Raw genomic sequence first — 26,212 nt, 5'->3', positions numbered from 1 at the left:
AAACCATACCTTACTGAACATGGACTTGCTAGAATAGCTAAAGGTCTAACCTTTTTTTATTTTTTTAAACTTAAACTTTTTTTAAACGTTTATTCATTTTTGATAGAGAGACACAGAATCTGAAAGCAGGCTCCAGGCTGTGAGCTGTCAGCACAGAGCCCGATCTGGGGCTTGAACCCACAAACCACAAGATCTTGACCTTAACCGACTGAGCCACTCAGGTGCCCCAGGTCTAACCTTTTAAGCAGTTTAATTAGAACCTCCGAAAATGTTATTAAAAATGTCCTTATGAAATACAATATATCAAAAAATAAATTGATGTTTTTAAAGATTTACTACAATCAATGACACATCCTTAAGCTTTGTAGATAAACACTGGTTTTCTCAAATCAAAACAGCCTCCATTATGTTTGATTTATTTCTGCTTTTTTGGTCACTGATTATTGCCCCAATCCCTTTGGGGCCTCAGTTCCACATCCGTGAGATCTGGAGCCCACAACTAATTTCAAGGGCTTCATGTGGGCATTAGCTGAGAACATAAGGTGCATTAGAAGGTTATCTTTTCATCTTCTAATCTTTAAAACCAGATTTCCTTCAAGCTCATATGAAAACAGTATTAAAGAGCTTCTAAGTGAGGAGGGCCTGAAAGGTTTTCTAAGTCATGCAACTTGAGGTTTGTTTTTTGTTTTGTTTTTTTTTTGAAGCCAGTGCAAGCAGGGAAGGGGCAGAGAATCTGAAGCAGGCTCTGTGCTGACAGCAACAAGCCTGATGTGGGGCTTTAACTTATGAACTGTGGAGATCATGACCTGAGCTGAAGTCAGACAATTAACTGACTGAGCCACCCAGGTGCCCCCCGGAACTTGAGTTTTACCTTTGAACTCTGGCACTTATTTTGACTAGTTATTACTCTGTAGTTTGGGCTTTACTCCAGATTTGACTGAGACAAAATTTATTTTGCTAAATACTCAAACCCCTTACAGGAAGACATTTAATAAACAACTGATATTTTTTTTCTACATCAAGGCTCTTTGCTTGTAATGGTGTTAAATTACACATCCATTTGCTAGTTCCTGAAAGAAAAACAGGAGTTGAAGATGTTTACTAAAAGAAAAATAGGAAAACAGAATTTGAACACATCAGAGAATTACCTGTCAGCACAACACTGTATTTTACTATACTTACTAGTTATTGCTGTGCCAATGTAATACATTTCAGTCAAGGAATCTACTATCTGTTTAAGATTCCTCACGCAGCCAACCGCTAATGCTACAAGTAACTCAAAACCAGCATTAATGGTAGCTGGGGAGCTACAGACTGGAATTGCTTGTTCAGCGGGCAGCTCTCCATTTCTCATATATTGCAGGTAAACATTGGATGCAGGGAAGATGAAATCATCAATTAATTCCTACAAGAGATGAAAAGAGGATTACACATTTAGCAGTTGTAGATGTCTGTTATATTTTTTACATATATGTATAGCTGTATTTATATAATGTTTATACGTATGACACACAAAGTTGTGTGTATATCTATATAATGCCTTTTTAAGGAAAGAAATCTCTCTTGGAAGGGAAACAGTGCTAAAATTAATGGTCAGAATTAAAGGTATCATCACATCCGAGAAAACTTACTTGGATTTTCTAATAAAAAGATTACACATCAAACCACTATTTACTACAACTTATACCCAATTTCTCAGGCTAAAAAAATTTTTTAAGCCCCAGGTTGACTGTAGTGCTTAACAAAATTTACATTTTAAATAAGTTTATTCCTTTAATCATATGTATACCAAAACTCATTTTGGTTATTTATTCATTTATTTTTATTTGAGCTTGAGAGAGAGAGAGAGAGAGAGAGAAGGAGAGAGACGGAGAACTGAAATCAAGATTGACACGCTTAAATGACAGAGCCACCCAGGCACCCCCAAAGCTCATTTTGAATAAAAATAACATGTACTGATACTTCTTGTTTCCTTTAGTTACACATATGTAAAGAAACTCATTAAAAATGATAAACAAGATGCATAGTCTTACAAATAGGTTTGTCTTGTTTTATATAGTCTGATGAAGTAAAAAAGATTTTCTAAGTAAAAAAATTAGTGCTTATTTATGAAATACATGTTATTTTACTCACATTTTATTTATATACAAAATTTAGAAACTGTATTTAAAAAATTACTGTAACCTCTAACAATTCTCAAAAAGTAGAAGAGAGAAAAAATTAAGACAATACACCAAAGACATACTATAAACCAACACACTTGGTAACAAACATTTAGGTTATGATATCTAGCTTAGGACAAAACTTACTTTAATGAGATTAGCACCTCCTTTTTCACAACCAATGTGATACTTTTTCTCAGGGGTTTGAAAGGCCAGTAATTCTTTTGTTACCCCAAGGTGGCCTTCCAAGATCGTCTCTTCAACACCGGTTTCACCTGTTCGTTTAACATCATCCTGCCAAAGAGAAAATCCCAAATGCCTAACTTATGAAAGGGAGGGAGGAGCCAGACAAGAGTGAACTGGACATATGTGAGATAATTCCCCTAAACCTTCCCATTCTTTTAAAATAATTTTAAAAATAAATCAACAAATATATACGTGTGTGTGTGTGTTCCAGTGTAGTTAACATACAGTGTTTGTTCTATTAGTTTCAGGTGTACAATACAGTGATTCCACACATTACTCAATGCTTATCACAAGAAGTGCCCTCCTTAATAATCCCTATTACCTATTCCCTGGTCCCCTCATCCACCTCCCCTTTGGTAACCATCTGTTCTCTAAAATTAAGACTCCCTTTCTTGCCAAATTGTTCCCTTCTAAGCAAGATGGAAGTTCTTTTCAGAACTTTCTGAAGGCTACAAGCAAAAGCTATGAATCTCTTTAGATATAAATTTCTCACACAATTCTTTTTTTTTTTTTTTTTCAACGTTTATTTATTTTTGGGACAGAGAGAGACAGAGCATGAACGGGGGAGGGGCAGAGAGAGAGGGAGACACAGAATCGGAAACAGGCTCCAGGCTCTGAGCCATCAGCCCAGAGCCTGACGCGGGGCTCGAACTCACGGACCGCGAGATCGTGACCTGGCTGAAGTCGGACGCTTAACCGACTGCGCCACCCAGGCGCCCCTCTCACACAATTCTGAGTAAAGAGTATCTAGTGTTAAAATCAAAAGTTAAGTGCTAGTCTATAGACTGATTTTTGATGAAAACAACTCAAACTTTTTAGAAGATAAAAATCTGCAAAAAGGCTCAAGATTCTAAAATGCAAGAAGCTGAAATTAAGTATTTCAAGTTTCAGGTAAAACAAAGCATTTTATAAAACTAGTTATGCATTCATTCTGTGACTCATGAGTTACTAAGGTATTCTTTAGCTCTTTCTATTACTCTTCGATATTTTTCACTTAACCAAAATGCTCAAAACTACAAACTATTTATAAAACACTCTTACTGATATAATGAACACAGTATTAGAAGCAACTTACCCTAATTCTTTTAAGCCAATCAATTTCATTATTGAGAAGAACTTCAGCATTGGGTATATTAATATTACTATTGTAAGCATAATTAAGAAGATGCCTTAAAAGGGTGAAGTAGTCGCCTGAATGTTTAGCTCTCTCTCTGGCTGTGCTCTGAAACAATAAAAGAGAATAATGTGAATTTACATGTCCAAGCTCAGAATCTACTTTTTAAAAACCCAGAGTTAACCAGAGCAGATACTAAATTAGTATGGGAATTATCATTTATTTAATAAATATAGACTGTTCTAACTTTAACCTATAACCATAAATTCCTGAATGCTTTGTTTACAGAATTAATCACATTGATATAAGCATATTAAAAAATGTCTCACCCCCAAAACGGTAAAGAGCAGAGTAATGAAGAAAAGTAGAGGCCTGTGTCCCATGCAACATCTGGTGCACATTAAAAAGAACTGCTCCTGAGCCACCTGGCGAACAGTTCTGAAATAAAAACGTTTCATATTTAATATATTATTTGCATGAAGAAAAATAACAAAATTCCAACACTGGTTTTTCTTTGGGGGAGGGGGTGGGGTGGAATAAAGGGTAAATGAAAAGTAAAAATACAAGGATACAAGGTAACACCCCCTTAAGAAGGCAACATAAAACAGACAACTTAGTAGGCTGTATGCCAAGAACTAGAACCTCAAATTGTCACAGAAGAGTTTAAGGGATGTTCTGTAACACTGGTTTCTTGAAAAAGGCTGGAAGTGGTCCGCTAGATACAAGATGTTCCATAGGGAATCTTACACATCTTTTTGGCCGTCCACAGAATTTTTACTCAACTGCACTTTGGAGCAAAGAACTCTGTAGGAATTCTGTTGCAATTACAGTAAGGATATTGCTGCAATGTCCCTTATATTATACTAGTGGTTCCCAAAACATGGTCCTCAGATCAACAGCATCAGCATCATTTGGGAACTTGTTAAAAATGCAAATTATCAGGTCGCATCCCGGACCTGCTGAATCAGAAATACTGGGGGTGGTACCCAGCAATCTGTTATTTTAACAAATCCTTCAAGTGACGTTAATGTGTGGTAAAGATTGAGAACCATTCTATTATACAATATTCTATGATGACCCACGTGAAGAACTTATCTATGGTCCCAGTAGTGAGAATTTTACTTTATCATTATGAATCTCACCCACACACACACTATATATATTATATATATATATATATATGTCGGTGGCTCAGTTGTTTAAGCATCCGACTTCGGCTCAGGTCATGATGTCACGGCTCATGGGTTCGAGCCCCGTATCAGGCTCTGTGCTGACAGCTGGGAGCCTGGAGCCTGCTTCAGATCCTGTGTCTCTGTCTCTCTCTGCCCCCTTCCCCACTCATGCTTTTTCTCTCTCTCAAAAATAAACATTAAAAAAAATTATATACTATATAGATCTCACTAGAGTAAATGTCCAAGAGGGTAGAGACATCATATAGTTTACCGTTGTCCCTCCAGAACCTAGAATAGTGTCCGACATAATACAGATGTTGAGAACCAGTTCAGTTACCACATGCATAAATGTTGTTTGTTTAGAAGACAGTAGTTTGTCTCCATTAGAAAGTGGAGGGCTTTGCTTTACAGATGCCAGAGTTTCTGACACCCAGAACAATGTCTGACATATGGAAGATGCTTAACAAGTATCTGCCAAGCATTTGTGTATCTTAACAGACACTGCAAACTACATTTTGTGAGTAACTATCATATTTCTTTGTGCTAGCTGACAGACAGCTTAGAACCAAATTTATAGCTCAAGGTAAAGGACTTGACAGCACATATTCTGTGTACTAACTTCCCTCCTGAATGTTTCTAGAAACTTGTATATGATCTTATAAACCAGAGGGACTTCAGAAGATTTGTGGGCTGAGTTTGGTGGAACACAAATAAACTGAAGTCAGGAGTACCTAAGTTTTCTGGGGAGAAAGTCCATAACTTTTATTAGATTTCCAAAAGTATATGTCATTTGCACTATCCTAGTTAATTTTTTTAAAAAGATAAGTATACAGCCCAAATAAAGTAGGGATCTATACAGAGTATTTGTCATTTCCTGATGAAATCTCTCACATACATGCAGATTTCTGCAATGCTTCTAAAGAAACTTTTATTAGATGTTCAAAAGTATAGGTCATTCGCACTATCCTAGTTTATTTTTTTAAAGTTAGGTATACAGCCCAAATAAAGTAGGGATCTATACAGATTATTTGTCATTTCTTGATGTAACCTCTCACATACATGCAGATTTCTGTAATGCTTCCAAACAAACATTTGCCTATCAACAAATCCTGTTGCTCATACCTTTACAAATTACTCAAAAATTCATTTCTCACCATTTCTAATACTACCACCCTCCAGGCACTGTCAATGTTTTATTTGGATTAAAAATCCGTTTTTCTTGACAATCTAGAACTTATTCTCAACAAAGCAACCAGAATAAACTCAAAATGTTAATAACTCAGAGCACATGATTCTTCTGCTCAAAACCGTAAAACAGGATTCCCATCTCACTTATAGTAAAAAAACAAAACAAAAAATCCATGTCGTTACGATGATCTATAAAATCTTAACAGGCTGCCTGTTAATTTTCTGACCTCACCTCCTACAACTGCCTACTCCTCACTCACTGCTCCAGCCATACTGGTCTCCTTGCTGTTCTTTAGCACATTAGGCATGTTCCTGCCTCAGGACATTTACATCTGTTGTTCCTTATGGTTAAAAGGCACTTGCCCCATTATCCTACATGGATCACTACCTTACTCTTTCAGAGCTTTGTTTAAATATGTCACTTTCTTAGGCAGCCTTCTCTATCCTATATAAAACAAAACTCAATGGACTCCCTACTACTCCTTATCACCTTCCCTGCTTTATTTCTCTCCATAGCATTTATTACTATCTAACATACTATATATTTTCCCATGTCTGTCCTTCCCACTCCCCATCCTCATTAGTTCTTATATTCTAACAAGGCTGATGGTTTGTTTTGTTTAGTGCTATATGTCCCTAGTAGCTACGATAGTGCTTGATACACAATAGGTACTTGAGAAATTATTCACCAACAAGACTGCCTACCGTATTAAAATTAAACACTACTTAGATCTCAACATCAAAGACCTTCTGTAAACCAACTCCCACTAATCCCCTTTACAATATTATCCTGTACTCCTGCTTCACACATCAAACCAGACTACTCAGCTCTTTCCTGAAAGCACTATGCCAGGGGTGGCAAACTCAAATGCCTTCATCAATCAGAGGTACCATAAAGGAGTTAAATAGGGTATAAAGCAACAGGTGCTAGAAGCGGCTAGAAGAAACATAGCCACCTAAAGGAATTTAAACCTAGTTGTGAGTGATTACAATAAGTTCAGTGTTATGATGTGGAAACAGACTTCATCTAATATGAACAGAGGTCTGGGAGGCTTTCCAGAAAACGTACTGGAAAGTGTGGCACTTTAAGTTAAAACATGAGTAGAAGCAAGGGCCAAACTGTGGAGTGGTTATAAATCAAATTTAAATATTTAGACTTCATTCAAAGGCAATGGAAAGGCACAGAAAGACTTTAATAGGAAAACATGATCATGCTTGGCAAAGATCATACTGTCTGAAGTGTGGTCACCAGATTAGAATAATACTTTAGTGGTGCAGCACTAGGGTGGGAAGATTAAGGATACTGTGGTTGTGCAGGCAATGGGTGCTGGCTGCTTAAATGAGGGTGAAAGCAATATGGAGGAGGTAGAAAAGTATATGGAGTCTAACAATACAGAAGTAAAAACAACATAATGGGGAGTGAGGTTGAGGGGGAGCACTGCCAATGCCCATCTTCAATTTGTATGTATGCATAAGTCTTACCCAAGACTCACACGTTATGTTCTGCAAAGAACCTTTACTTCTGCTCATTCTAGGTAGAAAGTAATTGTTACTCTTCTAATTCCCAGAGTACTTACTCTTCAAATTCCCAGAGTACTTTGCCTTTTATGAACCTAATTTCTGTCTCAAAGTTTCATGAGTACAAGGAACTGATCTTATTTAACTTTGGACTTTTCATTGCCAAGCACATAGTAGGGGCTCATGGGTTATGATTACACCGAATACAACTGTGTAGCAGAAAGTTAGATCTCAAGAGGTATGACACTGTCACAGAACTTCAGCCTTAGTCCCTTTAGCAGCAGTCTACTTCTGAGTTGCTACAGAATAAGTGAGAAAACACATGTGGGAAATGCACTGTATATAGGTATACTGGTATACCTATAAATTTGATCTGAAGAATAGCCTCATGTAGGCAGGTCCACAATGCCATAACTGAAACTGTTGGGAGCCAGATATGTTTGGGGATTCAGATTTTAGAAAGGTAATGCCAAAAAATTATGGTCAAGTCAGGTTTGCTGTCAAATTCTTACAAACTGGAAATAAGGGATTTTGAACCTACCATAAGTACTCAGCTATATATAAAATGATTGAAAACTCAGGGCAAGATGAGAGCCAGTACTACAGAAAATCAGATACCTAAAGCTCAAAGAGCTTTGACCCTAGAAGACCTATTGTGTTGTTGAAGACAAAGTGACAGAGGAGAACTGAGATGAAGTGCTGTCTACAGAACTTTACTTCATTGTGTGAAATTTTGGGAAGAGGAAGAGGGAAATGGTTCTAATTTCCTATAAGGGGGAATTTTCATAAAGGATAGACAGCAGAAAAACCTGCAAAACCAAGTTCCTTAATACTTAGCAGCCAAGGAAGTGAAATAAGTTCCAAATTTAGTTTCAGATTTAAAATTCAACATAGAATGAAAAATTTGCTACCTCTAGGTTTGACTTGACTATAATTGTTTGGCCAATCATCTTTCCTCTCCTCCCTCCACCCAATGCATTATTAAATAAAACCAAACTCACTCAACCTATTTTTCTTAACATACAGGGCTGTCCAATGATGATCTTCTCAAGCAGATAGCAAGCTCAGTATTATTGGGGGGGGGGGGGGCGGTAGGTCCTGTCAAAGGACTTTCGGAATAGGCTGTAATAGAGGTCTTCAAGGAAATTACCAAGGAACTTCTAAAATAGTAGACATTCTCAATTCATGTTACAGCATCCTATGGAATGAGCACTTTTTAAAAAGTCTTATCACTGGGTTTTATTTCAGCAACTGTTTATTCTGACTTTACATTAATCAGTGATTTCTGTCACTGCTGAATGGCATTTGAGAGAATAAAAGCATTTTTGGTCTTTTCACAAAATGCATGCAAGACAGATTAATTACATAGAACAGGGACACAAATTAGAGCTCGACTTTAAAAAATCACCTTATGAACGTCAGGATTAGAATGACACAAGAGGATGGAAACCAGTATTTTCTACAAATCTAACTGACTTGCACAAAAAGAAGTCCGAAACAAAGTTTATGTCAATGATTAAATGATCCTGAACTGAAAATGAGGGCTTTATATAAAGTTGGTCTTTATTCTCAGTATAGAATGCAGAAGCTCTTACCATAACCCTGCTTTGTGAATTTCATACCGAATCAACAATTTCTCTTAAAGAAACCTGGCATGTAAGTATCCAAGATAGAATGTTAATGTCCCCTTTAATTGATTTAAAATTTATTTATTTTGAGAGACAGATGTAGGGGGAGAGCATGAGTGGCGGAGGGGCAGAGAGAGAGAGAGAATCCCAAGCAGGCTCTGCACTATCAGTGCAGAGCCCAATGCAGGGGCTTGAGCCCATGAAACAAGATATTATGACCTGAGCCAAAATCAAGAACCAGATGCTTAACCACCTGAGTCACCCAGGCTCCCCTATTTAATTTAAATCCTATAAACGAGGGGCACCTGGGTGACTCAGTTGCGTGTTCGACTTTGGCTCAGGTCATGATCTCTTGGTTGGGGAGTTTGAGCCCCATGTCCGGCTCTGTGCTGACAGCTCAGAGCCTTGAGCCTGTTTCGGATTCTGTGTCTCCCTTTGTCTCTGCCGCTCCCCTGCTCATGCTCTGTCTCTCTCTCAAAAATAAACATTAAAAAAAATTCCTGTAAACCAGATTTTAAAAGAGGATTAAAGTATGTACCTCACTTAGGCAAGACTAAATTCTGAAATTAGAGAAAAATTAATTGTACTCTGAGATTTAATGTTGCCATTTTGCGAGACTAAAACCAAACAAATTTAGGTCCAGGCAAAAACATAGTTAAACAAAATTTTCCTGAACATTACCATGCTGTAGAGACAATAAATATTTGATATCTGGGATAAATCCTGCCAGCATACATTTCTGCTTAACAAAAGATCAAGTTTTTTACAATTAAAAAAGACACTTACTTGCTGTGACAGTGCAACAGTAAGTCAATAATGAATGTCTGCCAAGCCTTTTCTTTACTAAGAGCATCTAAGGCTGTCGGAATCAAGGCAAAACATAATGTCATCACTTCCAATGCTTCACAGCAAACCTGTTCATCCTCCAAGTCTGGCTCATTGCCTGCATTGGTCTGTAAAATTATGGTCAGAGGCAAATTACCTAGAGATGCACTTAAGAAAAATCTCATACAACTTCAAGATAGTGCTTAAAACTTACCGACTCACTTAAACCATTTGGCCTCAGCCTCTTTACCTGCAATTTGAGACCAGTTTAGAATAGTATGGAAATGACTACAATAGACAATGAAGTCTAATTCCAGTATTTTTCTACATCCCAAGGAGGGAGTATTTTTCTACATCATCCAAGGAGGACACTGAGAATACCACCTGCCTTTTTGTCCTTCAGGCTTCTCAGGACCTTCTGAATAATCATTCCTTTCTCAAGAACCACTCTAGCACTGCAGAGTTAGGAACTTAGGACTAGTTCCAAAGGGTAGTGTACGTATAGTGCCGTTTTATTTGAAAGCCACTGTCTTGGCCAATCATTCAGGAAGGTTTTACAATCTAAAATATGCTTCGGTAGGTAGTTATTAAATTCTAATCTGACTTTATCAAAAAGTAGTAATTACACTACATGCCTAAAATAGAATAAACATTCAAATACTAGCCCACGCACTGTACCAGACAGATGCTATAGGACTCCAACATATACCCTGGGAAAAACAGGGTTATATTGGCCATAACAAGGAAGCTCTACCGAGCTGCGAAGTTCCTACAGTTTAATTTCCTCTTCTAAATATGCATAGTGGTTATCAAAGGCAAGGTACATAGGACAGGAAATCAAAGAGTCAAACACAGACTTGCTTCTGTAAATAATTTGCTTAATTTAATCTAAGGGAAGGTCAGACATGATACCTAAATTGGCTGACACTTTCTACTTTTGACGGCTTTAAGAGAATCAAAAATATTTAAGCACCAGGATACCACAGCTGACAGTTACCTAAACGAATATTTAGGACAGAAACATTAGGACCGAAAGATGAAAGAAGAATGGAGAGAATGGGAAAAAACACATTCAACACAAGATCATTATATCTCACCTTAGTGAGAAGTAGAAAAGGTTTCTTATTTTAAAAAAGCAGCCTCATGGCAGGATTCTGAAGTACTTTATTTCAAAAGTAAAATTTTACTGTATTCTCATCTTACCTATAGCTACCCTCTAATTTTCAGCCATTAAGATGCAAATGATTGCATTTTTAAAGGTAGCAGATGTAATAATTTGGGCCTCGTGCACAATTAACATTTATTTAAAAGGAAAACATTTTTGAGATAATTCTTACCTTCTCATAAATTTTAGTGATTTCCTCATTTGGGCTAAATACTAGCTGTAGGGCCCCACATCCTGATGCCCAGATAATTTTCTGAATAGCTCTAATTACACAAATATCAGGCATATATCTTGAAGCCTGCAAGACAATAAATAATAAAAAACTGTTTGATAGAGTATTAGAGTAAGATATTAACAAGAAAAAAATGCTTCTCCTTATAAAGGAGATAGGAATGGCTATAAAGCAGTACTATTATTTTTAGGTTCCCAAATTGCTTTTGTCCTTTCCTTCCCCCCCCCCCCAATTTAACAGCAATACGAGAAATTATCTGGCCCTATACTACTTTCAGAAGAATCTTAAAATGACTACAAAGATGACCCACATCATTATACTCCTCGTTTTTTTAACCCATGAAAAATGAAAACCAAGTGCACACAAACACCTGTATAGAATGGTCACAGCAGCTTTACTCACAGCCAGAACAGGGAAATTATCCAAAAGTCCGTCGCCAAGTGTACAAATGTGGAATACTCACAATGGGATACTACTGACAGCAGTAAAGAGGAATGGACTAATCAATGGTCCACACAGCACACACAATGCTCAATGTCATTATGCGGAGTGGAAGAAGCCAGACATGAAAGAACACACACTGCACAAAATTCTAGAAAATGAAAACTATTCTATACTGACAAAAGATGACTGGTTACCTGGGGTTAAGGAGTAGAGGGAAGAAGGACTGCAAAGGGGCATACAGAGCAATGGAAATGATGGTGGACTTAAACATACACGCATTTGTCAAAATTGAATTACATACTTTAAGGATGCTGTTTATTGTACATGAAGAGGATTCTAACTGGAAAGTACTAACATTGATATTAGATAAAATTCATATTACGGGAACTCTAGAGTGAGACAGTGACTAAAGTGGGCCGAGGAAAACTGAGCCCTAAATTGTGATAAGGGTTATTTCTTAAACAGAGGGTCAAAAGTGGGAAGAAACAAACCTTGCAGGATTTCAGAGCTTAAAAACTTTAATACTAACCTCATCAGATATTTGCTGAGCAAGACGAATTGACACATTTCTAAGCATGCATTCAGATGATGGATTAGGAATGCTCTGAAGGGCACTTTGTAGCACCACAGCTTGATCATGAGTAACTTGGTTGACCTGAAAAAACAGAACCATTTTACCTGGAAGTAAGTTGTGCAGAGCTCCCACCCATCACCACTCCCTCAAGATGACCCCCCTTCCATATATACACACACACTGGAGAACCACAGGGATTTACACAAAAAGTCCATCTTGCAAACAATGTGGGCTTCCACTTTTTCTTGTGCTTAGTGCTACATGTCCCTCTACAAACGCCCATTCTAGCTCAATTCAACTTGTATCTCTACATCTGGGCTCAGTGTAACTTGTAGAGGTAAGTGATAAACCGAAGTGATGGTTCCACAACCCTATCTAGAGGCTCAATAAATTACTCCATGTCTCTTACGTGCATGCTCCTGGGAGACCCTGCTCCCATTTCCCCTGGTCATCATTTATCTTCTTTGAAAAGGAGAAACATTAAGGAATTTTCATAACAATAAAATTACCAATGTATGAAAGGTACCACTGTTCTATTTAATAGTATAACCAAGTTTTTAAACCTATAAAAAAAACTCGTACTTATTAGCCAGGCCATTCTGACTGCCTTTCAAGTTAACTCCTTTTCTCTATGTTGTAGGAAATACTTAGTATTTAAGACATGTCTGTTTTACTAAGTTTGCCTTTATCTCTTTAAAGATATCTCTGTGTGTTCCTTGAGATTAGAGACTATTATTTATAAACCTTTGTATCTACAGTGGCATATTTTCTGAATAAATATTGGAGAAAAGTGAAAGAGGAAAGCATGTAATCACTTTCTGCGTACTTCATTAAGCACCTGTGTGAAGGACCATGGTTTGAATCTCTTTATCTTGATATAGAAGCACTATTTTTTATCCCAACCAACATGGAACCCTAAAAAACAATATAAACTTAGGCTATTTGTTTTTCTTTACTGTTTTAATGTAAAACTTCTTACATATACAAGAGGGGAGAGAACAGTATTATAAACACTCACATACTCACAGCCCAGCTTCGATAATTATGAAAGAAGGACCAAGAGTGTTTTATCTAACCACTCCCTCTCACTTTCCAATCCCTCCAACACCAGAATTATTTTGAAGCAAATCCTGGATATCATATAGTTTCATCTGTAATATATCAGCAATTATTTTTTTAAATGCTTATTTTGAGAGAGAATGAGTAGGGGAGGGGCAGAGAGGGAGAGAGAATCCCAAGCACACTCCATGCTCAGCACAGAGCCCAACACCTGGCTGGATTTCATGAACCATGAGATCATGACCTGAGCCAAAGTCAAGAGTCAGAGGCTCAACGGTCTGAGCCACCCAGGTGCTCCTCAGCAATTATTAAAAACAAAAAGGGAGGGGCACTTCCTTTAAAACAGAACCACAATATCATTATCACACGTAAAACAATTATAAATGCTATTTTCATGATATATATTATTCAGTATCACAGATTTATCATATTACAGATCTAATCAACATTCCAATTCCCTGATTAAGACCTAAGCCATTTACAAAAGAGAGAATCTATATTCCTGAAGCTTTTATCTTCTTTGGCCACTTATGATGAATACAGAAAACCTCAAATTTTAGTCAGAATGAAGTGGAGCAAGGATACCACCAAGGAAAGACAGATTAAGAATAAGCTCAGACCTGAAGGTTAAGCTTATCAAGATGGGAAGAAAGGCTGGCCACAGGCTAAGCCAATTACAACTTTCTTATTACCAAATATATCTTCATATATCTGCTAGCTACAAATTAATAAGAGATTCATATGCAGTTTTTATCAGGTTTAAAATAGCTGAAAGTCAAAAAAAGTTTAAAGGAACAGGGAGGAATTGTCCTCTTAAAATTAGAGGATAGTCAGTAAAAAGCACTTTCACTTTCAATACAAATATCATTTAATAGAAGAAAACCTTTAAAATAGGGTACCACTGGAAAGGAACGTGAAACATTCTGAATCACCTCTGAACTCAAACTTTAAAAATTACTGTTACTATTACTATAAATAAGACATTTTAAAAAAGTCTATTACCGATGTCATGGGATTCACGCCTTCTACACCTGGCTGACAAGCTTCTGCCACAGCTCGAACGTGGCCATAGCCAATGGCAGTTAGCAACAGTTTGGCTATTTTAAGAGCATTGAGGTAAGCACCCCTTCGAGTTTCCATATCTGCATTTGGTAGGAAGTTATTTCTGGTTAGCATGCTCAGGACAAGGGGTAGGCCACCACTTTTTAAGAAGTGAAACTGAAAATCAGAGGAATCATCAGCCAGAGGTGCACCAGCAGGCATTAACAAGGCATAGACTACCTGGAAAAAGAAAAGAACCATATTAAAAGGGTTTAAAAAGATAATTTCTATTTTCCCTATCATCATTGTGAAGAAATTCTTGACCATTTGAAAAATTTTTCATTATAAATTTTATCCACGTTCTTCACAATACCATGTAAAAGGTCAAGTTCAAAGAACATGAAGTAAATTCAAAAGGGAAAAAACTGACCTCTGTTAGGTATAGCACTTGTGAGGCTGAAGGACCAAAGAAAAGCGAGTCAAGAGATGGACTAAGGCTGCTTTCTCCAAGTTTGGCATGGTCTAAACAAATAGCTCTTAATTTTTCTATTGTTGTGCTATCTGTAAGAAAACAGGAGATATAGTCTAAAAACATAATTCATGCATTCATAGTACTTCACTTTTGATATTTTGAAGACTACTTTAATATGGCATAACAATCAATTCATTGAATTACAGACTCATACTTCTCAAGAAATAACCAGATCTGGATTAAAAAAAAAAAATAATAAACATTACAATCAACCAGGACTCTCTAATCAGTCAACCCAAACATGAGGCAGTCTCCACTAAAAGATCTCAAATCAACATGCCTCTTCAGCCAGTGGAAACCTAAAAAATACAGTACACTTCAAAAGGAAGTAATTCTTATTGAAAAGAACAAGATAAAAAATGAGAAGCCCTTCCTTCCAACTTCTCTATTATTAACCTTTATGACACTATGCGCTAACTGGTTTATTTTCCTGAAAGGGGCTTAGTGGTTACCTTAGAAACTGAACTTTAACAGGAAAGATGGGAAGAAAAAAAAAGGAACATAGGGACCCTCCACCTAACACAACTTCACCTTTATGAAAAGAGGCAAAAAGCAAAAATAGCACTCAGATAACTGTTAAAGAGGCAGCACACAGCCCTGAGCAGCGAGAGTGGCCACGCCAAGCTCCTTCCCTGGGAACTACACTCAGCATCTCAGCATCAAGCCGCCAGAGCTTCGAGCTGCCTCGGTGAGTGAGCATCTATGCTCTTTCTTAATTTGTGCATCTGTTAAGATGTGCCCTTAGGTATCAGAAAAGCCTAAGAGGTTAACTGGAAACACTCAAAAATTTTTCCACATAAATGGTAAATGCCTCTTTGCTTTATACCAGTTTTGGCTTATAAAAGGTTTCATAGGAACACTCTACTTTGGAGTAGCAGGAGAAACCTGTAGTGATTAATGTTCACCTCAAAGCAAGCACAGCTTTTTTTTTTTCCCTTCATGGTATTAAAATACAAGTTTCTTTTAAGTCATAGTGAAAAGACAGTTAAAAAAAAAAATCCCATGATACAATTTGGCATTAGCTACCAAACATTCACACTTAAGAATAGTCCATCAACTTTAGAAAGTACTTTACTGTTTGCAAATTTTTATATAAATTCTAGTTAACATACAGTGTAATATTGGTTTCAAGAGCAGAATTTAGTGATTTATCACTTACATACAACATCCAGTGCTCATCCCAACAAGTGTCCATCTTAATGCCCATCACCCATTGAGCCCACCCCTCACCCACCTCCCTCCATCAACACTCAGTTTGTTCTATCAAGAGTCTCTTACGGTTTGCTAAGAAGTACTCTGTTGATCAAATTATCTCCCAAGTAATTAAATGCGCTATGATTAAAACACCACTTGATAAGATTGCTTTAAAAAAATTAAAAACTTTTTTGAAGAATAAAGATATATTACTATAATTTCCATAGGCTAAAAATAAATACCTTACTAAAAAAAAATCTTCAGTTTGTTTTACAACTGATGGCTTTCCCTTTTCTGAAGAGATACTGACATATAATGTAACTAAAATATTAACTTATCATCAAACATCTGTGAATAGCTTCTCAGGTCATTAAATAGTCATCCCCTGTATTATTTTTAAAGATTTATTTTATTTTATTTTTTTTTTTTCAACGTTTATTTATTTTTGGGACAGAGAGAGACAGAGCATGAACGGGGGAGGGGCAGACAGAGAGGGAGACACAGAATCGGAAACAGGCTCCAGGCTCTGAGCCATCAGCCCAGAGCCTGACGCGGGGCTCGAACTCACGGACCGCGAGATCGTAACCTGGCTGAAGTCGGACGCTTAACCGACTGCGCCACCCAGGCGCCCCAAAGATTTATTTTAAAAAATTATTATTTAGTTATTTGGTGACAGAGAGAGTGAGCAAGCAAGCGTGAGCAGGGAAGGGAGAGAGAGAGAGAGAGGGAGGGAGAGAGGGAGGGAGAGGGAGAGAGGGAGAGAGGGAGGGAGAGGGAGAGAGGGAGAGAGGGAGAGAGGGAGAGAGGGAGAGGGAGAGAGAATCCCAAGAAGGCTCTGCATTGTTAGTGCAGAGCCCGATGCAGGGCTCGAACCCACAAACTGTGAGATCATGACCTGAGCCGAGATCGGGAGTTGGAAGCTTAACTGACTGAGCCACCCAGGTGCCCCTTCCCCTGTATTATTTTAATTGGTGAGTAAAATGACATTGTGTCATTTTACCAGTTGCATATTATTAGGCATTTAGGTTGTTTCCAATATATATTTTTTTAAACACTCAAGATCCTAGCAGCTAAATCTTGCAATTATTTATTTCATCAGGAAAAAATCCTGCAAGCAGAATCACCAACGTCCAAGACCTCTGCATATATCATCAAATTGCTTTCTAAAAAAACAAATTCATATGCTGTATGAGAATGTTTTGCTCGGTTTAAAAATATTGAGTGAAGGATGAAGGCAAAAGGGAGTAGGAGGAAAAACAAGCTAAGAAAAAGCAGTGAATACTAAGCAAATCATTTAATGTTGCATTATGTTATACACCTGTGCTATGTAAACCAAATGATCATTAGTGGCTATTCCAACTATAGCATTCTTCAATCTAAATGATCTCAGATGCCCAATGATATGCAAAGCTCATTTCACACAACATGGAAAACAGAGAAATATTTAAACCATCCACAATCCTGTCATCCAGATATAGTTAAGAGTTTAGTTTATTCCCTTGTCTTTCAAAAAGATACCTAAACCTAATCAATTATATGTTGCAGTGGATTATTAAAATGTATAGAAAACACACAGTAACACAGAGTTATAACAGTATAAATGCCAACCGCCTGCATGTGAAACCTAGAAGTGTCGTTTAAGCTACGTGTCCCTAGTCAAGTAACTTAATAGCTGGGTCTCGGTTTCCTCATCTTTACAATATAGATTAAAAATAGTTAATAGCTTCATAGGGATGTTGTGAGGCTTCAATGAGCTAATAAATATGAAGTGCTTATAATGGATTCTGACGTATTTTAAGATATTAATTAGACCAAACTAGTGGGAAAAAGGAAGCACTGAATAGGAAAAGCAACTCATTGTGCTTGGTAAAGCTGTATACATTTTAACCACCTAGTATGAAGGAAGAATCTGTTTTCCTGGTGCATGTAGGGAAAGGACACAGGAACTCCTGAGTACAGTCTAAATTACAAGAGATTAAATTACCTACACAGAGAAGACTGGAGAACATTCTAAGTTTAACAGCAACCCATACCGGAGGCACCTGACTTCAGGCAGATTCAGAATGAACGAAGAGAGGTAAAGTTGATGGCTTGGAAAAAAGCTATTAATTCCATCTTGGTGTTCTCCCCCTTTAAAATATATGCAGCAAGTGTGTACAAACACTAAATGATTATCTGCTTCCTTTCTTGAAGGAGAGCACGTGCACAAGCAGGTGTGTATGTGCATGTAGCAACCACAGTCACAGTGAGTTTAACATTTTGTTGAATACTCATTTAGTATCAGTCATTAGGCAATAGGTTTTCCATATGCCACTCATGTAATCCCTGTAATCCCATGAAATAGTTATTAGCCCAGTTACATAAATAAGGAAGTTTTGAAAGACACAGAAAACATGTTGAAGGCATGGAATAGCAACTTGAATCAGAACTTGAACTCAAGTCCATCTGTGTCCAAAGCCTGATCTGTCTACTGTAATATGAATATGAAAAGGTCTACTGGCCTTTTCAAATTTAGGTACTATACTTTGAAATATGAAAAAAGCACTCTTGCTTGAACTTCTGGCAAGAGCTCACTCTATGTGGTGGCATTATGCGCAAATCATGAGATTGGAGATTCTAAGGTGTTTTCAAGTACGCTGTGAAGGATGACTCTGCATACATAAAGCAACAATAACTGTTACTCAAACACTAGTAAATAAGACAATACAAATCCTAAATAATACAACAGGTAAGGGTTAAGGATTAAATTAAATGGTTGAGAGAAGCTTTAGATAAGAACCTAAATACTTGAACTGATTCTGTCCCATAGGAGTCAGAAAAGAAGACGGGAAATGTCAACATGATGTTTGCTTTAAAAATTTTTTTTTTTTCAACGTTTATTTATTTTTTGGGACAGAGAGAGACAGAGCATGAACGGGGGAGGGGCAGAGAGAGAGAGACACACACAGAATCGGAAACAGGCTCCAGGCTCTGAGCCATCAGCCCAGAGCCTGACGCGGGGCTCGAACTCACGGACCGCAAGATCGTGACCTGGCTGAAGTCGGACGCTTAACCGACTGCGCCACCCAGGTGCCCCATGATGTTTGCTTTAGAAAAAGGAGATAATGGTAACACAAAGCAGTTTTAAAAATTACCTGGGACAATTATTGAACTGTTTTTATCAGCAATGAATCCACAAACCACACCACAAAGAGAATGATTACAAAATATACAATATCAAAAGGACATACAAATAGGAGATGAAGAAACATTAGAAAGATATGAACAGGGGCGCCTGGGTGGCGCAGTCGGTTAAGCGTCCGACTTCAGCCAGGTCACGATCTCGCGGTCCGGGAGTTCGAGCCCCGCGTCGGGCTCTGGGCTGATGGCTCAGAGCCTGGAGCCTGTTTCCGATTCTGTGTCTCCCTCTCTCTCTGCCCCTCCCCCGTTCATGCTCTGTCTCTCTCTGTCCCAAAAATAAATAAACGTTGAAAAAAAAAAAATAAAAAAAAATAAAGAAAGATATGAACAAATCATTGAAGGTATAGAGGAGATGGGAGACAGATAATCTGGCTTCGATGAACCAGGAAGCACTTGTGAGGGGAAGAGGGAGGGGAAGAGAGTACTTAGTAATAAGTTAATGCCCCCACTGAATCCTAGAAAAGCTAAGAATATGAAAACAATAGGTAGTTGGGAAAGTACCAAACAAAAATTGCTGAAGTCTGCATACATAAGCCATGCCCCAACCCAACAACAAATTGATGAAAATGGGAAGAAAACAGCTTGGAAATGTAGAGACAGATACAAATATGAAATGGCGAGAGACCAAGAAGCTGGAGTAGGACCAGTATGAACCCGTGTTTTTTCCTAATAGAGACAGACACAGAAACTGATAGAGATGTGCATTAACTTCCTCAATTTAATGAAAAGGCCTAGAAACAAGATACCCCGGTATTGAACACAATTTAGTTCTCAGATTTTGTTCCTAAATATCCTCTATCATCACTGAAAGGAGAAATGGCTGACTACAGGGTAGGATAAAGTACTAGATGAGCTGCAAACATCTTTTACCAGAAAATAATAACATACTGAAATAATGATGAGGCTATAGAACAAGGCATTAGGTCCATCCACTGACCACATCTGGGACAACTGAACATCAAAATCAGTTATGATTAAAATAGCTATAACCCAACAGGGTTATATAAACATATAAAACACAACAAATGGGGCTCTACTTTGCCAACCAATAAACGAAGAAAGAAAGATCAAGTAAAACAAAATCACCATGTTGTAACCATCACAGGAAGAACGGATTCAGGCAATCACCACAAAGAATGGTGAAACGAGTAAAAGTTTGATGAGGAAAAAGTTACAGGGTCTCAAAACATCTCTCCAAAAAAAGGAAAAATAACTTTACATTGGAGAAACCTGACAGGTATCAATTAAGAGATCTTGGATAATGTCACCAATAAAGGACAAATGGACATGTGCCTCCTGATAGAATGCTCTTAGAAAGAGCATCACATAAGTGGTACTCTGACAAAATGTATAACCTGTATATAACCATCAGGAAACAGACAAAACCCCAAACAGACACATTCAACACCACTACTGATCCATGCTTTTCAAAACTAAGTCATAAAAGACAAAGACTGAGAAACTGCTCCAGATTAAAGATACCAATGAATGATGCAATATAAGAACCTGAATTGGACCCTCAACCAGAAAACACTGTTGTAAGGTTGATTATTGGGAAAATGTGTGTAAGGTCTGTAAATTATAATAAATCATCAGTGCTATATATTTTCTGATTTTGATTAATACTGTGGTAGTATTAAGAGAATGTCCTTGTTCTTAGAAAGCAATACGTATTCAGGGATAAAAAGATACAGTATCCACAACTTGTTCTCCAAAGGAGATTATCAATCTCTGATGCAGATGAGAGAGAGAGATGTAACAACTATAGCAAAATGTTAACAACTATTGAATCTGGGGAAGGGAAGATTGTACTATTCTTTGTAAGTTTGAAGTTATTTCAATAAGAATAACAGGTTTTTTAAATGCTTATTAAGAAATTTTTTTTCAATGTTCTGAAAGAGAAACAAGAGTATGCATGGGGGAGGGGCAGAGGCAGAGAGAGGAGGAGGCACAGAATCGGAAGCAGGCTCCAGGCTCTGAGCTGTCAGCACAGAGCCCGAAGCGGGGCTTGAACTCATGAATGCTGAGACCACGACCTGAGCCAAATTCAGAAGCTTAACCGACTGAGCCAACCAGGTACCCCTTTAATGTTTATTTTTGAGGGGAGGGAGGGGCAAAGATAGAGGGGGACAGAGGATCTGAAGTGGGCTGTGCGTGGACAGCAGAGAATCTAATGCGGGGCTTGAACTCACTAACTGTGAGATCGTGACCTGAGCTGAAGTTGGATGCTTAACCAACTGAGCCACCAAGAGGCCCCAGAAAAAAAGTTTTTAATAGGAAAAAGGGACTCTACAAAAAGCAGAGACAAGCAGGGAACGGAATAATGTATCTATCAGTAATAGCTTTCAGGGTAGTAAGTACAGTCTGTTAAGTTGTAACACTTCTTTCTAAAACCCCAATTAGCTCACATTCAAATGGCAAACAAAAGGGTGTCAGTATGATGTGAAAGGTAAGCTTGGTCATACGTAATTTCTCCCAGACAATGGGAGCCAGTATAGCAGGAGAAGAAGCGTAACTTTTAAGAACAACCAAAACCAAAACCAAACCCAAACCCAAACCCAAAACCAACTAACCAAAAACCCCTTGGCCTGGCAGCTGTGCAGGATGAAGCCCTTTTAACTTTTTAGGAAAAGGAAAAGTGAGCACCTTCCCCGGTACACTCCCGGCCTTTCGTGACTCTAGGCAGGCTTTCCTTTGTTCTGTGCCCACTTTAATGGCAGCTCATCTGTCTCTGAGCTCCACTTCCATCTTTATTATAATCTCAGTACTATCAACTCATCAATTTCTATTGGTCCCATGTCTTTTATGAAGACTCTTGAGGCAGTCTTCAGCCATACTCAACTACCTGGTGGGCTGTTCAAGTTATCTCTGAAGATACTAATTATTTTTACTCGTGCTATTTAAACTCTATGTGACAGGGCTGCCTAGTCTAGGATATTACAGCCCAAGCAGGGTGAGGAAGACATTCATGGGGGAGGGGAGAAAAAAAAATAAGAAAAAATCAAGAAAGGCCCAAGATATAGCAACCTGAGAATAGGGATCCTGCCAGAGAAAGAAACAACCACATACGAGGAGGAGGAGGAAGACGAGGAAGAGGAAAAGCTCTAGAAAATAGTGAAACCTAACAGATTATATAATGCAAATAATAATGGGAACTTATTTTGAGAAGTTATTAGAAGATATGTGGGATGAACTAGTAATAGGTGTATAGAAAATTAAGAAAACGAAAAGGGGAAATCATTAAATCCAGGAACAAAGTTGTCAGTAATCCAGGCAAACTACTTTTCACCAAATGTAAATCTACATTTTAGTGTCCTAGTTAGTGGGGGGCTCGACCACATGACCCTGAGATCAAGAGTTGCATACTCTCTCAAATGAGCCAGCCAGATGCTCCTTTAGTGTCAATTTTAGATAAGAATTTAAGCAAAAATGGGGAGGATGTGAGAATAAAGTTTTCATCTCCGTAAAAAACTCAGTAGGTATCCAAAATTGACACATACAGTTTAAGAGATTTAGACATAATAGCAATATCCATATACAAGAAAAGAGTCGCACGTTAAAGTGGTTGTCTCTAAGGAATAAAAAAGGAGCAGTGCCACAGAGGACACATGGCCCATAGTACGGTGCAGAGGTCAGCACATTTTTTCTGTAAAGAGCCAGATAGTAAATACTTAAGGCTTTGCAGGCCATAGCATGTTGGCCACAACTACTGAGCTCTACGGTTTTAAAACAAAAGCAGCCACAGGTAGTATATAAGTGAATGGGCATGGCTGTACACTGATAAAAGTTTGTTTAGAACACTAAAATGTAAATTTCATACAATTTACATAAGCTACAGAATGGTATTCTCTTAATTTTCTCCCCCCACCTATTTAAAAATGTAAAAACCATCCTTGGCTCCTGGGCCGTACAAAAGCAGGCAGTGGGCTGTATTATGCCATTTCCTGACATGGTATTCTATACCACAAAGTATGTTCCATCTAGAAACAGAATTTATTAATATACATTGTCCAGCATGTACTTCACGAACATTATACATATAAAAAAAAATTCTTACCTGGCGGCATAAGTTTCATAAGTACTCTTGCTCCATCTCTAAGAGGCGGCATATTTAGGCTGCTACCTAAGTCTGCAACTTGCCAAAGGAAAGAGATGTATCTGGGATGTAGTGACATAATCTAGAATACACAACACAAAATATTGACCTATAAATTATACGTCCCCCAATAAAAGAACCCCCAAATAAGTTAATTTCCAGTTTTGTTTATTTCATTTCTACTCTCTAAAAAGGCTTGCCTTACCCATCTTCCCACCTGTATAAATCCTTCACAATGCAGACTGAATATATTACCCAAGCCATCTTCGGTAATTTGTGTGACAGCTCTTTTACTATTTTGTTACATTATTTGTCTCATACCTACAAGTTAGACTCTATACATACAAAAGGCTGTCATGCCTGCTAATAAATTCCTAACTCAATTGTTGTAGGGAGCCAATTCTGACACTGGAGTGGCTGGTTATCACCATAGCCATTAAAATTCTCTTGGGGAGGGGAAGTAAGAGAGGAATCAGGGTTTCTTAACATACGAGATATGTAACTGACTTGAGAAAGATTGTAGACATTTTCCTACAGAAACAGTTGTGAAGAAAGGGTTCGTTTCTGTGGTACAAATACAAAATACAGTGGTAGTTTTCTAAGTTTATACATTCAATAGTTATAATTACGCTGTATAACAGTAAACATATTATTGTATCTAAAGGGAAATTTTTTTTTTTAAGGTTTACTTAATTTTGAGAGCGCAACCATGAGTGGGAGGAGGGGGGGAGAGAGATCTATTCTGAAGCCGATGGTTAACTATACAGTTCTTTGATATTTTGCTTCATTAAACTAAGCTTCTCAACAAAAAAGAACTATTCTGTATATAGCTAGAGCCCTTGAACAACATGGGTTTAAACTGCACAGGTTCACTTACACAGATTTTTTTCCCAGAAGTACAGTAAATGTTTTCTCTTTATGATTTTCTTACCATTTTCTTTTCTGTAGCTTATTGCAAAAATACAGTATATAATACATACATTCAGTATAAAACAGTGAAAACACAATAAACAATACCTGTAACATACGAAATAACATGTTCATCAACTGTTCATGTTACTGGTTAAGGCCTCCAGTCAGCACTAGGCTATGAATATGTAAGTTTTGGGGGAGTTTTTAAGTTATATGTGAATTTTCCACTGCATGGGGGGGCAGGGAGCAGGTGGTTGATACAAGGTCAAACCTTATTTCTTTATTCTTAAAGAACCTCACATAATGCCTTGCATACAGTAACTCAAAACCATCTACTCACCACCCCAGGCAAACAGCTTTCCACTTCTGGATTGGGACCATCACTGTAATGATTCCCATGGTTTCCAGGAGATCCAGTTGAGGAATCAGAAGAGCTATCAGGGCTTGAAGGCATATTGGAACTTATTTGTGTAAGTTTGGCTGTAATTAGCTGAAAATAATACACTAAGTTAATATCAAAAACCAGGAAAACTATGCAAAACAGAAGTCAGTAACGTACCAACAAACAAAAAAAAACCTACAGGCTATACTTCTAGAAATTCAATTTATAGGTGTTGCCTAATAACCACTTAAATAGTTTTGTTTTTAGAAATCCGTTCTTCTACTATATTGTAAGTACCATAATGCCAATCTTATGTAGGGTTGTAATCCAAGTAACTAATATAGAGCCTCACACATAACATGTCAAATGAAATATTAACTAGTGAAATGAAAAAGTCTCAGGTTTGACTTTCTTGAAAAGGTTGGCAACTGTAGATACTTACTGATTTATCTTTTAAGTTTAATTGTCCAATTAACTTTCTGTCATCTGCAGGATCTATCAGTTCACCACCCACAAAGAGCTCAATTTTTGTATGGGCAACATTGGCTTTAATACGATTGAGAATGTATCGTCGTACTGAACCGATCGTATCATTTGTATGAGACCATACATCCAAGTCATCAACTTGTCTGCCCTGGTTTGGAAATCGAACTATAAAAGAGAGGTGTTTACCACGGAAAGCTCTGGGGGGGAAGAAAAGAAAAAAAATCACCCTCATCAGCAGAATTTCCTATCTTCTTATTAAACAAGAAAAAGTGAGTTAAAGGATACTTATTTCTAGGATCTTGAAAATAAAAATTTATAATCAAGAGTTGAACACTCAACCGACTGAGCCATCCAGGTGCCCCTACTGCCCTCTAATTATAAATATTTTAAGCAATCTTTAAAAATACAACAATCCTATGTCATTTTATTCTTGTACCTATGGTTGCAGAAAATGAGAGGTCTTGTTTTAAGAAATTAAATCAGAGACCTGAGTTAACAACACTCTATGTAATGCAATGAAAATGCAACTCACTAAGACTATTTTTAAATGTGAAAGATACTTTAGCTTGAGAATATTAACAAAAATGCAAAGATGTAAATATTTCGTGAAAAATTATTAATATCAAAATTTAGACGCCGAATATTTGTTGATAATATCTTCTTATAGATAAGACAGAAAAACTAAAATTCACATTCAAGAGGCAACTTAATATAGTTTCATGGTTAACAATGAGAACTCTTTTAAAATAAATACTGATGGCATTCATTCTATAAACATCTCTAAATTATAAATACTATTTGAATTACTCAATGGTGAGACTTTAACAGAAATACCAGTACATCATTTGGAAGTATTTCTTGACGTATCAGCTATCTGTCAAAAGCAGCTTTTAAGAGTTATTTCCAGTTAATTCTCCAATCTATGAATTATTTTTAACCGTATAAATAAACAGCATCAAAATACTTCCAACTGCAAAATATCCTTGACAAGACTTAACTAAAAGGCAATAAAGTGAACAGCAATAAATAGATGGGGAAAACTAGACTTAATGCCCTACCAAC

The 26,212-nt window shown here is 37.4% G+C and overlaps 1 protein-coding gene across 2 annotated transcripts in view; it reads right to left on the bottom strand.

Moving 5' to 3' along the window:
- USP9X (ubiquitin specific peptidase 9 X-linked) overlaps positions 1-26,212 on the bottom strand; it is a 98,613-nt gene that overhangs the window by 32,683 nt on the left and 39,718 nt on the right. For both annotated transcript variants that reach the window (XM_032592176.1, XM_032592177.1), the window contains exons 18-29: positions 25,107-25,347; positions 24,623-24,772; positions 23,332-23,452; positions 14,799-14,929; positions 14,330-14,608; positions 12,224-12,349; positions 11,191-11,316; positions 9,815-9,981; positions 3,852-3,960; positions 3,484-3,630; positions 2,310-2,456; positions 1,183-1,405 (exon numbers count right to left, since the gene is read on the bottom strand). In XM_032592176.1, coding sequence (XP_032448067.1) covers positions 1,183-1,405; positions 2,310-2,456; positions 3,484-3,630; positions 3,852-3,960; positions 9,815-9,981; positions 11,191-11,316; positions 12,224-12,349; positions 14,330-14,608; positions 14,799-14,929; positions 23,332-23,452; positions 24,623-24,772; positions 25,107-25,347 — 1,967 coding nt within the window. The remainder of the gene's footprint in view (positions 1-1,182; positions 1,406-2,309; positions 2,457-3,483; positions 3,631-3,851; positions 3,961-9,814; positions 9,982-11,190; positions 11,317-12,223; positions 12,350-14,329; positions 14,609-14,798; positions 14,930-23,331; positions 23,453-24,622; positions 24,773-25,106; positions 25,348-26,212) is intronic.

Source organism: Lynx canadensis, chromosome X, assembly GCF_007474595.2.
Source record: "Lynx canadensis isolate LIC74 chromosome X, mLynCan4.pri.v2, whole genome shotgun sequence".
NCBI lineage: Eukaryota > Metazoa > Chordata > Mammalia > Carnivora > Felidae > Lynx > Lynx canadensis.
The sequence above is the reverse complement of the archived record's forward strand: the minus strand, read 5'-3'. Positions and strand labels throughout refer to the sequence as shown.